The sequence below is a fragment of the Chanodichthys erythropterus genome, chromosome 19 (assembly GCF_024489055.1).
Source record: "Chanodichthys erythropterus isolate Z2021 chromosome 19, ASM2448905v1, whole genome shotgun sequence".
Classification (NCBI taxonomy): domain Eukaryota; kingdom Metazoa; phylum Chordata; class Actinopteri; order Cypriniformes; family Xenocyprididae; genus Chanodichthys; species Chanodichthys erythropterus.
In genome coordinates this window covers 9,122,629-9,136,036 of record NC_090239.1, presented here as the reverse complement: position 1 = coordinate 9,136,036, position 13,408 = coordinate 9,122,629, and the positions used below count along the sequence as shown (strand labels likewise).

The following is a 13,408-nucleotide window of genomic DNA, read 5'->3' as shown; positions in this document are numbered from 1 at the left end:
AAAATGTGCGATGGCTGGAAAACACCTTTGTACGATTTTTTTGTCTGTGGCAATACATAACAAGTAGGTGTGCTCTGAGGCTCCGCCTTCTTTGGCATGGAAATCTTCACCAGTTCATTTCTTCTGTTCGGTCCGTCAAGGTCAGACATCTGCATGTAAAAACATGCACACACTAGAGAGCTGCCTTATAGTAGAAAATGAAGTTGTAATTCAAATCGAAAGCAACACACTGTTTTTAACATTTAATACTGTAAAGCTGCTTGCTTTAAAGCAATATATTGTATAAAGTGCTATATAAATAAACGTGAAGTGAGTCGACTACTGTGCAGAATTTCAGGGCTTCTGCAAATACACAGTATCCACGTTGATAGGATCAGTGTGGGTGGTGTTGCGATGTTCGCTAACAGTATACCTCTGGTCACGTATTTCAAACTTTTTTTTTGACCTCCTAAGCAAAGAATGAAAAAGAACATCACTGTGAGTATATCGGGGCCTTAATGGATAGCGTTACCTCCTCGGTAGTGACAGATCAGAAGAAAACTACATCTGTTTAATTTCTCTGCTGTCACTCTCTCTCTAGCATCAAAGGGCTCATCAGGATCCTGTGGCGCTAAACTACACGTTTCATGAGGTGATCTCTGCTGGGCCGTCCTCCCCCGCAGCTCTGCTGTCTCTGCACCGCCGCTGCCTGCAGCCTGGAGCCTACAGCAGCCATCTGGAGCGCTGGTTACATCACTACCAACCCAGTCAGGTGTGTGTACACAAAAACCGACAGCTGACTTCTGGAACTAGTTACACCACTATTAACCTAGCCAGGTGTGAACACAAAAGATTTACCTCTTAAAAGAATTCTTTTCATCTTAGTCAGCAGCTATGTCATGCTATGATGTAACTATCCTTCTTTTCAGTTCTGCATGTCCAAACATGTCTAAATAGACAATGTCACAGCAGCTAAAACACACAACACTGGTTCAGTTAGATAAACATAAAAATTGAAAATTGAAGTTGACACTTGTACCAACAGCTTTACATTATGATGAGAAATAACCTGGAATATTCAGACAAACAAGTATGTTTGAGTCTTCAGTGAACCCACACTCGTTCAAAAATCTCATAGCGTTCCTAAACAGGTGTGTTGAGCTGCATCAGTGTGTGTGATGTGTGTTTTATCCTGTGAACAGCTGTTGATCGTGGATGGTGTGCAGCTGCGTTCCAGTCCTGTTCAGGTGATGGATGGGATTCAGAAGTTCCTTGGAGTCACACCGTACTACAACTACACACAGGCTTTGATGTACGAGCTCTCTTTATTGCACACCCTCTCGCTGGAGTCCAAGAGCATTTAATAAAACTATATTTATTACAAAACTGATACAGTAGCTCCGATTCTAATTTATCACATTTTAATTAAAGGTACACTATGTAACTTTAAAAAAAAAAAAAAAGCATGCTTTTTTGCAAATGAACATTGTTTTGGTTGTGCTTCGGCTATCCTGCTGCTCATAAAACATTCACTACTAGGCTTAAGAGATATAACCAGTTTAGATGGAAAGAATGGTAAGCTGACTAGCTGAAGAAGTTACTGTGGCTTTACCCATTAATAGACACGGTACTTCCTTGAAAATGAATTCCAGCGCAGCGCTACAACAACCTATAATGAAATGACCCTTCACAATAGATAATGCTTACAATTTATCTGTTCAAAAAAAATCCCTTTTTCACCTGTTGAGTCATAAAAACGCCATCTCCGCATCGCTTTTACAACATTTCAAATCGCTCAGTTCTCGCCATCTTCGAAAAGCCAAGCCAATGTTGATTCTTGTTTTATTACGAGCTCTGTCACATTGCCAGCACACTCTCAAGAGCTCCACAAAAGTTGGAAATTCAGCTACTCCATTTCAACCTTTCTCGCTCGTCGTGACAGCTAACCTATTCCACTCCCACACCATACATGCGTCAAAGTAGCCGGAGCAACTTTTCTCTATTTACGGATATGAAGAGACATACGAAACTGTTCCGACAGGTCTAAAACACTTATGATAGGCTTACCATAGTGAATCAGGGTAAGACAAAACACGTTTTTGAAGAAGGATTCATGATGTTTTGACTCATTTAAATGTTAATTTTGATCAACAAAAATGTTACATAGTGTACCTTTCAAATGTGTCCTTAACAAAATTGCTAACAAATGATGCTAAAGCTTTTCTCAGAACTAACATCATTTTCCCATAAACATCATTTATTGCTTAAAGGGTTAGTACACCCAAAAATGAAATGTCTTACATTAATTAATCACCCTCATGTCATTCCACACCCATAAGACCTTCATCTTAAGAACACAAAAAAGTTGAACCACTGTAGTTACATGAACTGTTTTAAATGTTTTTAGTAGCTTTCTGGGCATTGAAAAGGGGAGTGTAATTGCTGTCAATGCAGGCCTCACTGAGCCATCGGATTTTATCAAAAAATATCTTAATTTGTGTTCCAAAGATGAACGAAGGTCTTACGGGTTTGGAACGACATGAGGGTGAGTAATAAATGACAGAATTATCATTTTTGGGTGAACTAACCCTTTAAGTCTAAGAATGTATGTACATTAATGATTAGTTTTATTTATTTATTTTTTTAAAGTAACCAGCTCTTTGCTCTGTTGAAAGGTTTGACGAGAGTAAAGGTTTCTGGTGTCAGAAACTGGAGGCAGGACGCACTCGCTGTCTGGGAAAAAGCAAAGGAAGGAAATATCCAGACATGAGCCTGGAGGTACAACTCACTTCTCAATGTTAGAGCTCCAGATATGGAGATAAGATTTATATTCTCTAACTGAACAAATATAGACATTGCATTTCAATTACAGCCAGTGTTTTCCTCTCTATAATTCAGCTGCACAGTTGAGAAAGATGAAGGAACAGAATGTATAAGATCTATTTTGAGGGTGTAGAAAGAGTCAGTTAGAAATGAAGTGGGAATAGAGCAAGCTGGATTTCAATAGCAGCTTGCATTCGGTTATTGAGTGCTGATCAGAGTGCGTTGCAGTATTTGGTCACATAATTTTCACCTGGAGTTTTCCTCCATTTCCAGTCTATTGTGTAAATGCTCAAAGTTTCTTCTGGGTGATCAGTGAAGTTCAATCAGTGTGTTTTTTTTATTTGAACGTGTTTGTACATTTTGCATGTATAGAAGCACATTTCTGTCACTTAAGAAAAAATGGAAATCATAAATAAACATCTTTGGTAATTATAATTATGAGGAAAAAGTTTAATTATTAGGTAAAAGTCATGAAATAAAAAGTTTTCAGTTTTGACTTTTGATCTCAAATATACGGAAGAGGATTAGGGCAAAGCAATAATAAAAAAAATAAAACCATTTCGAGATTAAAGTTGTTAAATTTTGCGAAAAAACTCGTTAAATTTTGAGAAAAAAGTTGAAATAAAATGTTGAGAATAAACTCGTTAAATTACGAGAACAAATTTGTTAAATTACGACTTTATTCTCATAATTTAATGAGTTTATTCTCAACTTTTTATCTCGACTTTTTTCTCGAAATTTAATCTCAACTTTAATCTCGAAATGTTTTTTTTTTTTTTTTGCTGCACATTGTTTATGCTGTAATTGAAGTCAGTTTCATGATTTAAACCTTTTGTGTCATAATTTTGACTGTCATAATCTCAATTTTTCAACATAATCTCTTTATGACTTAGTATGTCAGTTTCGACTTTGTCATTGTGACTTTTTATAATTTAAACTCAATTTTACTTGTCATACTTGACTTTTTAAATCTCAATTTTGACTGTCATAATTTCTGCTTTAATTGAATTTCAAAATTCTGATTTATCTCATTATGACTTTTTTATATATGTCATAATTAAGACTTAGTATCACATATATCTGACTTTTATCTTATGATTTAGTATCTAATAAATTTGACTTGTAATAATTAAGATTTTATCTCATAATTTAGACTTTTTATTTCATAATTATGACTTAAGGCCTGTTCACACCAAGGACAATGACTTTGACGATAACAATAAAGATATAGTTCTGAAAAACGTTCTAAATATAAAATACTAGCAGCATCCACATCACAACTATCATGATAACGGCACAGAGAAACTGTATTTTTTCCCAGCTGATTAACGATAAAAGACATTGACAGCCAATCAGAATTAGAGCCTGAGCATTTAAAGCAGCAGATGACAAAACTGCAGTGCATGCTTTGAATCAACAGATCGACATCTTCCACTGGTGCAAATACTAATATAGTTATCATTCCTGGTGTGAACAGGCCTTTATTTTCTTATACTTTTGATGTATATGTCATAAATGACTTGTCATAATTTTGATTTACCAAAGCATGATTTTTGTTTCTTCCATATATACGTGTGACTCACATTCTGTTTTCTTCCCATCTCTCCAGTCAAGGGTGTTTCTGTCGGAATATTACCGCGAGCAGAACGTGGAGTTACTCAGGTTGTTGAAACGTCTGGGTCAGCCTCTGCCCATTTGGCTCAGAGACGAACTGCACAACGCCAGCTGGAGCTGACAAGAACCTATATAAAGAGAACCACGGCAGAACCCAGCTCCACATAGGAGAACTCAGGGCCGTGTGCGGCAGGAGCCAAAAGAGGACTGACCCCTCTCGCCCTCCTTACTCCGCACAGGCTCTGACAGCGGAGACGGCCGGATCACGCTGTCAGTCTGAATGAAGCCCTCAGAGTCAGAGGAGTAGCCCTCAACCTCGTTATGGGAACTTGTAGTGGATGTTTATGGATTCACAGATATGGACATGGGAGTGACCTGATTGGACAGCTTTAAAAAGACTTTAAAAAGAGTGGTTTAAAATCCATTGTGAACTTGTTGTTTTGAAATGCAAATATAGTCTTCTAGGAAGAGAGGGAATTGCACAGAACTTCTAGGAGATTGGGAACATTTTGTGGAAATACCCATGAAAAGGAGGGACTATGAGAGGATTATTTAAATTTTATTCTCAAAAGAAAAAACTTTAACTCTGCCAAGCAGAGAAGTATTTAAATATGTGTATCATAAATTTCAGCCATCTTGCTGCCTTTCAAAAAACAGTTACTGTTAAGTGATTTCTGTTTGAGGTCAACCCAAGGAGCTAAAAAGATGATTCCAGGATTATACATGTGGCACCAAATTTTCGACTATCTTCACTTCCTTTCAAAAGTTTGGGGTTGGTAAGATTTTTAAATGTTTATAAAAGAAGTCAAGGCTGCATTTATTTGACCAAGAAATACAGTAAAATATTGCAAAATAATATTACAATTCAAAGAAGTGTTTTCTATTTTTAATATATTTTAAAATGTAATTTATTCTTGTAATAGCAAGCAGCCGTTACTCCAGTCTTCAGTGTCACATGATCATTCTAATGTGCTTATTTAGAGCTAAAAACCAATCTTATTCTTATCAATATTGAAAACAGTTGTGGAAATGGTTTACTTCTGGATTCTTTTGTAATGTATTTAGTGTCACTTGATCAATATAATGCATCCTCGCTGAATAAAAGTGTTAAAAAACCCCTAAATCTTACTGAACCCAAACTTTTGAAAAGTAGTGTAGCCAATCAGTGCAGACCCAAAGCGAAACATTTTTATCTGTGCCAAACTAAACAAGGAAAAAAAATATTTTTTTTTTTACAGTATGCTGCAGACTTTTGCCAGTGAGTGAATGTGAATTTTGTGTATGTGTAGCAACAGTTTGGTATGTAAATGAATTCACAGGAATGTGATCCCACGTCATGTCTGGTGTTTAAGTATACACATATTGGGAAATAAAGGCACAGAATGGAGACGAGCAACTCGGTTTCCTCTTCTTTAAAGAGTAAAGTAGGGTGAACTAGAGGGGTGAGTATCTTATCTCTGTTCCTGCAGTCTGCTTTATCAGATGAAAGGAAGAGTAGAGAGAGTTTGATTAATCACCACCCAGAAACAAGAGACTCGCCCTCCATTTGAGAGCTTTGGGGCCTAGCTGCTTGACTGCAGGAAACAAAGCCCTTAAATAAAACTTGCTCAGGTCCGCTGGGAACCGCCACAGACAGTACACTGCGTGCTGGAGGGTAGAGGAAGGAAAATAAATGATGTGAACTCTAAAGTGCCTATGCATCGGATTGCAGACCCATGCTATTGATGCAGCAAATGCTGCTTGTATTAAAGTATTACTTTGGAGATGTTTATAGCACATCTTTATAGCTGAACACCTACAAAAAAATTGCAGTCCAATTCTCAGTACATTAAACATGGACATATGTGGTAAAGTTTATGGTTGTTGGTTCATAAAGCACTGTGGACTCATAAAGGCAACAACCAGAACATTGAGATGTTAATGCTTCTTTCAAAACTATTATTGCTGTAGCTTTTCCTACATTAATCAGCATTACATTACTGGATTAAAGGTGCATTCGGTTGCAATAGTTTTTTCAACCCTATTGTGAGGTACGAGTGAAACGGCTTCTCAAACAAGAAAAAATGTAGGGCGGAACTTGATTTTGTCCATCGGGAATTGATTGGATCATTGTGGTTTGCCATTGCTGTGATGTCATGTGAGTGACAGGTTGTCCCGCCCTCGTGCCAGTGGTCTTGTCAGAGAAGAGATGATGCTGAGGGAGGGGAAGTTCTTTTAAAGATTAAGAGGGCACATGAATTAAAAATAATGTGCACAGATAAATCATTTCTAAAACTACTGAAATATTCCATAAAAAATATGAGATATCCATTTTGATTTCATGGTGACTTTAAACAGAATGAGATGATCAAGTAAGTGTGCAGGGCTAGATCATAACGGTTTCGGCACTATTAAAAGACTTCATATTAAAGCTCTTTATATTACCTGACTTTCTATTAATGCAATACAGTGATTAAACCATATGTGGTCTTGATTTACAATAAGTGATTATATTATACATTAACCATTGATTAATTTCAACAAAAGAAAACAAAATCTCTGAAATCAAGGATTTTGTCAAACGTTTAGTGAAACATCATGGGTCAAGTCATTTCAACATGTGCAAAAAGGCCTACGGTAGTGGCCAAAAGTGATGTTCGGATGGGATATTTGTTTTTAATGACCCTTACAAGTTCGATTAAACCATCAAAATATGAGGAAAATATTTTAAATATGAGGGAAGAACAAAACACTAAACTTTGTTAAAGGGTTAGTTCACTCAAAAATGAAAAATCATTAAGAGTGAACTTTGAACAGTGGCTCAAAGTATTGATGAACACGGAAGCGCAGAGGATAGAGCAAAACAAAACACCGGTACCCAATTAGAAGTCTAAAACGAGAATTTTTAAAGAGAAATGTTGGAAGATTTCAATATATGAAGAGGAGCTTGTTGCCCAGCCCTACCGCGAGAGGCGTCTAAGCTTACGATACTCCCACATCGGGTCAGAGGTCACTCTTCTTACTTGACTTGCATTACTGGAAGCCAGTGATCATAATTTAAAGTTATAAATACAGATATTTTTCTTACAAAAACGCATCACTTCAGAAGGCCTTTATTAACCCCCTGGAGTCATATGGATTGCTTTTATGATGGATGGATGCTTTTTTTGGGCTTCAAAATCTAGGGTAGCATTCACTCCCATTATAAAGCTTGGAAGAGCCAGGATATTCCTCAATATAACTGTGTTTGGCTGATAGAAGAAAGTCATATACACCGAGGATGCCTTGAAGGTGAGCAAATTATGGGATGATTTTCATTTTTGGGTGAACTAACCCTTTAAGCCTTGTCCCAGATGTTTGCATGTGTTCATAATTTCTTTGTATGACACCATGGCCAAAATTATTTCCACACAATTTGGCATGTTTCATTGCGTTATCTCAAATAAAACAATTGACTCCAAGCACAAGCAATATACTTACAAAAGCATATCTTTTAATATTTAAATAAAGGGTCAATTTTCCTATGTCAGACATCACTTTTGGCCATTACCGTACATTGAGGGAGGGCGACCCGCAACACAGGCTACATAATTAAAACACTTTTTATAGAAAACCATTATGAGTACAGCCTTCATCTCGTCTAAGTATGAACCATTCAGATGACAGTTCACAAAAAACTATTTATTTCTTAATCTGTAAAACTTTTTAAATTCGCACCAAACTACTAAATGTTCCATGAGGCCTGGAAGGAAAGTCATATTGAGGTGAAGTTAATCTTTCACAATAAGACCAGTGACACAAATCAAAGCAGTAATGTTGATTGCACAAACAAAAACACAGAATCTGCTGCAGAAATGCTCTTTTTATTAAATACTTTCCAGATCAAGATTCAATAATAACAAAGCTATGATGAAGACCTACTAACATTCAGACAAACACTTGATAGTTGTCATTTCATGGTTTTATTAAATGTATGATCATGCAAAAATCCAGCATCCATGTTTAAACTCCGAGTATATACGAAGCCCAATAGTATACCATTACAATGCAATAGATTTACTTAGAATGAGGGGAGCATACCAAGCAGAGGCTTTTGTTTTATATATTTTTTCACTATTTTCTACATTTTTTTTTTTTCATTTTTAATATGGTACATCACTTATAATTCCCAATGGAGTGATTTTCATGTCGAGATGCAAATACTATGAGATTTTTTTTCCCTTTTTTTTATTAAGTAAACACAGACAGTGGAAAAAAAAAAAAAAGATTCATCAAGAAAAGTAGACATGCATATTTGCCGGTTTATTTAAACTGCGTTTGATTTCTCCTGTCATTGGACGGGTGGGCCAGAAGACTCATACGTCCGCCGTCTGGCCCAGCTTTCAGGGGTTGGATATTTATTTCGCTAAATCTACCAGCAAGTGACTCCTCATCTCAATCCCTTTCGCTTCATGGAGCTGAAGATGTAAATCATGTACAGTAAAAGGAACTCTTGGATGGGTTTAAATATAAATGAAAAGAATAAAAAGTGTAGATCTAGTTTGGCCAGGCAAGGCAGCAGTTCCCCATAGCACAAACAAAGGAAAAAGAAAAAAACAGCAATAATAATAATAATAACAGTTTAAAAAATGCAGGAAATAAGCGCGAGACACAAAAAGGACGTGAAAACAGCATCATCATCATCATCATCATCATCACATATAATCTGACGGCATCACTACTTACTTAAAAGACATTGTCGTTAAGGTGATAAACGCACACACACACACACGCACACGTGCGGAGGTATAGTCCTGATATGTCACGATGCCCAGCACACATGTATTTACAGACCGATACAAAAGACTGATGTGTTTCAAGGAGACGGGGTGAGGTGAATTGGTAGTTTTTGTTGTTTTTTTTCCACACGTTATATATTGCGTCAAACGAAACTATACTAAAATCTATCTAAAGACAAAACCGTAGCAGTGATGAAAAGCATCCGTGCAACTACAGACGAACTCAACGTATTAATCACTTGTGAAAATCAAACCCTCACTTCTAAGTTAAGTAACAGTAATATTAAAACGGAGTTTAAATAGTCAGTGCCATAAAACCTGCGTAATATAGTTTTGTGGTGAAATCTAACAAACCGCTGTGAATTTGAATCGTACAAACATTTTAAACAACGTAACTGTGGCAACTGGACGCATTGTAAGTGTTTCGATTTCCACACCCGCTCCTTGTGATGGGATGAACTGAATGGCATGTATTTACAGAGCACGCACAGCCCCGTCACCGACATGAACCACGACTACGACAACACTGAGAACAGGGTGAGTTAGACACGTCCAACATTACTAAAACAACAGTACTTTTACAATGCAGCTGTGTGGGTGTTCAGAAGGAACGGTGAGTTTTAAAGGAGTCTTAATCACAACATACTTGAATACTAAAGCTATTTAGTTTGTAAAAATGACTAGTCCTCTTTGAGCTCAGACCTGAAGATTTAGTCATTAAGTTTGGAAGATGGGAATGAAGTTCATGTCTGACTATCACAGTACATTCTGCCTGCGTGTATAAAGGCAGTGGTTTGTCTATGGCCTAACAAAACAGTAAGGACAAATCTACTGGTCAGCGTTTAATTGTGTACTCTGTGCTGTTCATTTGGGCTTTCGTCATATTAAATCTACATGGGGGGTTCAGTTTATACAAGTTCCGATCGCACACACACCCACACGAACATACCGAGCGCGGTCAGGAACGACATCTTTCCCTAAACCTGGATGGCGAGAGTTTATATCTCCTTTAAATATCTCTGTATATCTTTACATGTTTATTTAGATTAACTTAACAATAAAACAGTCTTAAAAATTCAAACTGAACACAAAATACTTGTGTTATGTCAGTCCAAGAAAAAAAAGAAAAAAAAAAAAAGAAGGAAAATCAAGAGTTCCACATTAACACAAGAGATTACTAAAACCTGGGCCGCACAATCCTTCTTCTCAGACCCGGGTTACATAAAAAGCCAACACCGAACTTAAAACACTCCTTAAAAAGACTAAAAACTACACTTTGGTTCTTTTTTGATATGAAGAACTTCTGAACATTTTCAATGCCTCGCTCCTGGATTAGACAACACCTTCCCTTAATTTGCGTAACATTTTGTGTCCAAAAATCTGCAAAGTATACAAGAATGATTGTGATGACAAACCTGTAAACTTTAGAAGCTTTTGGGCGCTAGTCCATTTTGTGATTTTTTTTTTTTTTTTTTTTTTTTTAAGTTTAGCCCCCCCACCCTCCCAACTCCCGTCCTGGTTTACTTACATAAATGCTTTTTCAAACTTGATTGTAGCTTCTGGTTCAGCTAGTGATTTTTACAATAAACAGTATATTTATGAATTCATAGATCAGTACTTACAACACCTTCTGAACATCTTTAACGGGCAAAAAAAAAGATGGTTCCGTGGGAAAAGGACAAAACAGCACCCCCATGTGGGTGTCAGATACATGCACCGTCCCTTGGGCGGGGCCACAGCCGCGGCCAGCTCCCGTTGGTCAAAGATTGGACAGGATAGGTGGTGTTGACAGTTGAACTGGATGTTGTCAGAGTTCCTCACTGGTGTGTCTGTAACTTTAAGAGCTGTCATCCAGCTGGCCTTCACGTGCCCGTCCAGCCACAAAGAAGAAACATTCCCATTATCTCGAGAATCCAGGTAAACTAGAAGAAATAAAGAAAACAAGTTTCTGTGAATGGAAATGTGCATCATTCTTAATGCATGCGGTCAAAACAAATCTGTTTGCGGCAAATTTTACTTCCTTAATCAGGAAGTAAAATTTCTCACATTAGCAACATTTTGGGGGCAAAACTGGTTTACTGTCTATTGTCAATAGTGTAGAAATATACGAAGCACTTTCAAACCAAGCATCTTTCTGCGGCAATTCCACGTGGCCGACTTGAACCCATTTCACAATCTGCAAGGGGAAATCCTTCACCCTCATGTGAAATTCCCAATCATGTGAATTTCTATTAAAATGACAGGCAGAATAATAAATGTGACTGCATCTTTAGAGTAAAGAAAATTTATAACATAATTAGTTAGATACTTTTTAAGGGGTTATACAATATTGTAATGCATTACTTTTAAGGGGGACATATTTTACATCTTGTAAATAGGGGCATAATAAGTCTCCTTTGTCCCCAGAGTGCGTCTGAAGTTTTAGCTCAAAATACCCCACAGATAATTTAATTACAGCATGTTAAAATAAAAAAAAAATGCAAAAATGCTGCGTTTTTGAGTGTGTCCCTTTAAACGCAAATAAGCTGTTGCTCCCGACCGGCCCCCTTTCCAGAAGAGGGCCGTGTTTCAAGAACTGGCAACAACAAAACAGTACAAGCTCACGCACCAAAAATGTCAGAAAGGGTGTTCATGTGTAATTTTTAAAGGGTTAGTTCACCCAAAAATGAAAATTCTGTCATTTATTACTTACCCTCATGTCGTTTCACACCCGCAAGACCTTCGTTAATCTTTGGAACACAAATTAAGATATTTTAGTTACCGATGGCTCCGTGAGGCCTCCATAGGGAGCAATGTCACTTCCTTTGTCAAGATCCATAAAGGTAGTAAAAACATATTTAAATCGGTTCATGTGAGTACAGTGGTTCAATATTAATATTATAAAGCGACAAGAATACTTTTGGTAATCCAAAAAAACAAAATAACGACTTCAGAAAGCATCGGAGCGTTATGAATCAGTGTATCGAACCATGAATCGGATCGCGGGTCAAACCGCCAAACTGCTGAAATCACGTGACTTTGGTGCTCCGAACAGCTGATTCGACACACTGATTCATTTATGCTCCGAAAAAATATTCTTGTCGCTTTATAATATTAATATTGAACCACTGTACTCACATGAACTGATTTAAATATGTTTTTAGTACCTTTATGGATCTTGACAAAGGAAGTGACATTGCTCCCTATGGAGGCCTCACGGAGCCATCGGATTTCAACTAAAATATCTTAATTTGTGTTCCAAAGATTAATGAAGGTCTTACGGGTGTGAAACGACATGTGGGTGAGTAATAAATGACAGAATTTTCATTTTTGGGTGAACGATCCCTTTAACTAGGAAACTCTTGTTTACGATAACAAGTCGGCGTTCTGATGTAGAACCTGGAAGCGCTGCACTATCTACAACGTAAACAGTGTAAGAGAATGACAGGAAAGAGAAGAAATTGTTGAATAAGTCGTTATTTTTGTTTTGTTTTTCTGCACCAAGTATTTTCCTCGTCCCTTCATAAAATTAAGGATGAACCACTGTAGTCACACGGACTATTTTAATGATGCCTTTACTACCTTTGTGGGCCTTGAAAGTGGTAATTAAATTGCTGTCTATGGAGGAGTCAAAGAGCTCTTGGATTTCATCAAAAATATCTCAATTTGTGTTCCGAAGCTGAACTAAGCCCTTACAGGTTTGGAATGACATGAGGGCGAGTAATTAATGACATAATTTACATTTTCGGGTGAATCCACCCTTTAAATGTCAGGAAAAAAATGTAGGATGTTTTTACCTGTCCTGTGCAGTTCACTGTAAGGGGGCGGCTGGTGCCCCTGAGCAGTGGAAGTGGACATTAAGCCACTTGCTATCACGGCGGTGCCACACACGCGTCTCCTCCGACTGGCAGCTACGTGGGCGGCCCTGGCTGTCGATGTACTGCGTCAGCCGGATATAAGCAATGCAGGCAGCGTCCTCCCCGATGAGATGAACGTGAGGATTGAGGATAGTGGTGTGCACGGGCTTGTTGTTCTTACTCAACACTGGAAAAGTTCAAACACATTGATCGTATATCAAATATGGCTAATAGTTATGTCTTACATGAATGATTATTTAGGGTAAAATAACTATACTCATAGTTAGACATGACTCACGGTGCTCAAAGTAAAACTTGTGGAAGTCCATCCCCTCAACCAGGTTCCCCAGAGCTTCAGGCTCAAAAGAGGTCAGACCAGGATCACAGATTCTTCTGTGG

The 13,408-nt window shown here is 37.5% G+C and overlaps 2 protein-coding genes across 20 annotated transcripts in view; one reads left to right on the top strand and one right to left on the bottom strand.

Moving 5' to 3' along the window:
- The window catches only part of ndst2b (N-deacetylase/N-sulfotransferase (heparan glucosaminyl) 2b), an 89,917-nt gene extending 84,114 nt beyond the window's left edge, over positions 1-5,803 (top strand). For 5 of the 6 annotated variants that reach the window (XM_067368687.1, XM_067368690.1, XM_067368691.1 and 2 more), the window contains 4 exons: positions 581-751; positions 1,182-1,291; positions 2,655-2,757; positions 4,412-5,803. In XM_067368687.1, coding sequence (XP_067224788.1) covers positions 581-751; positions 1,182-1,291; positions 2,655-2,757; positions 4,412-4,537 — 510 coding nt within the window. In that variant the 3' untranslated portion in view covers positions 4,538-5,803. Of the gene's footprint in view, positions 1-580; positions 752-1,181; positions 1,292-2,487; positions 2,513-2,654; positions 2,758-4,411 lie in introns of those variants that run through there. The other variant, XM_067368692.1, reaches the window with a different exon arrangement.
- A 2,442-nt stretch (positions 5,804-8,245) lies between these two features.
- Positions 8,246-13,408, bottom strand: part of camk2g1 (calcium/calmodulin-dependent protein kinase (CaM kinase) II gamma 1) — an 87,191-nt gene continuing 82,028 nt past the window's right edge. For all 14 annotated transcript variants that reach the window (XM_067368695.1, XM_067368700.1, XM_067368704.1 and 11 more), the window contains 3 exons: positions 13,308-13,402; positions 12,950-13,196; positions 8,246-11,095 (listed from right to left, as the gene is read on the bottom strand). In XM_067368695.1, the coding sequence (XP_067224796.1) occupies positions 12,964-13,196; positions 13,308-13,402 (328 nt within the window). In that variant the 3' untranslated portion in view covers positions 8,246-11,095; positions 12,950-12,963. The remainder of the gene's footprint in view (positions 11,096-12,949; positions 13,197-13,307; positions 13,403-13,408) is intronic.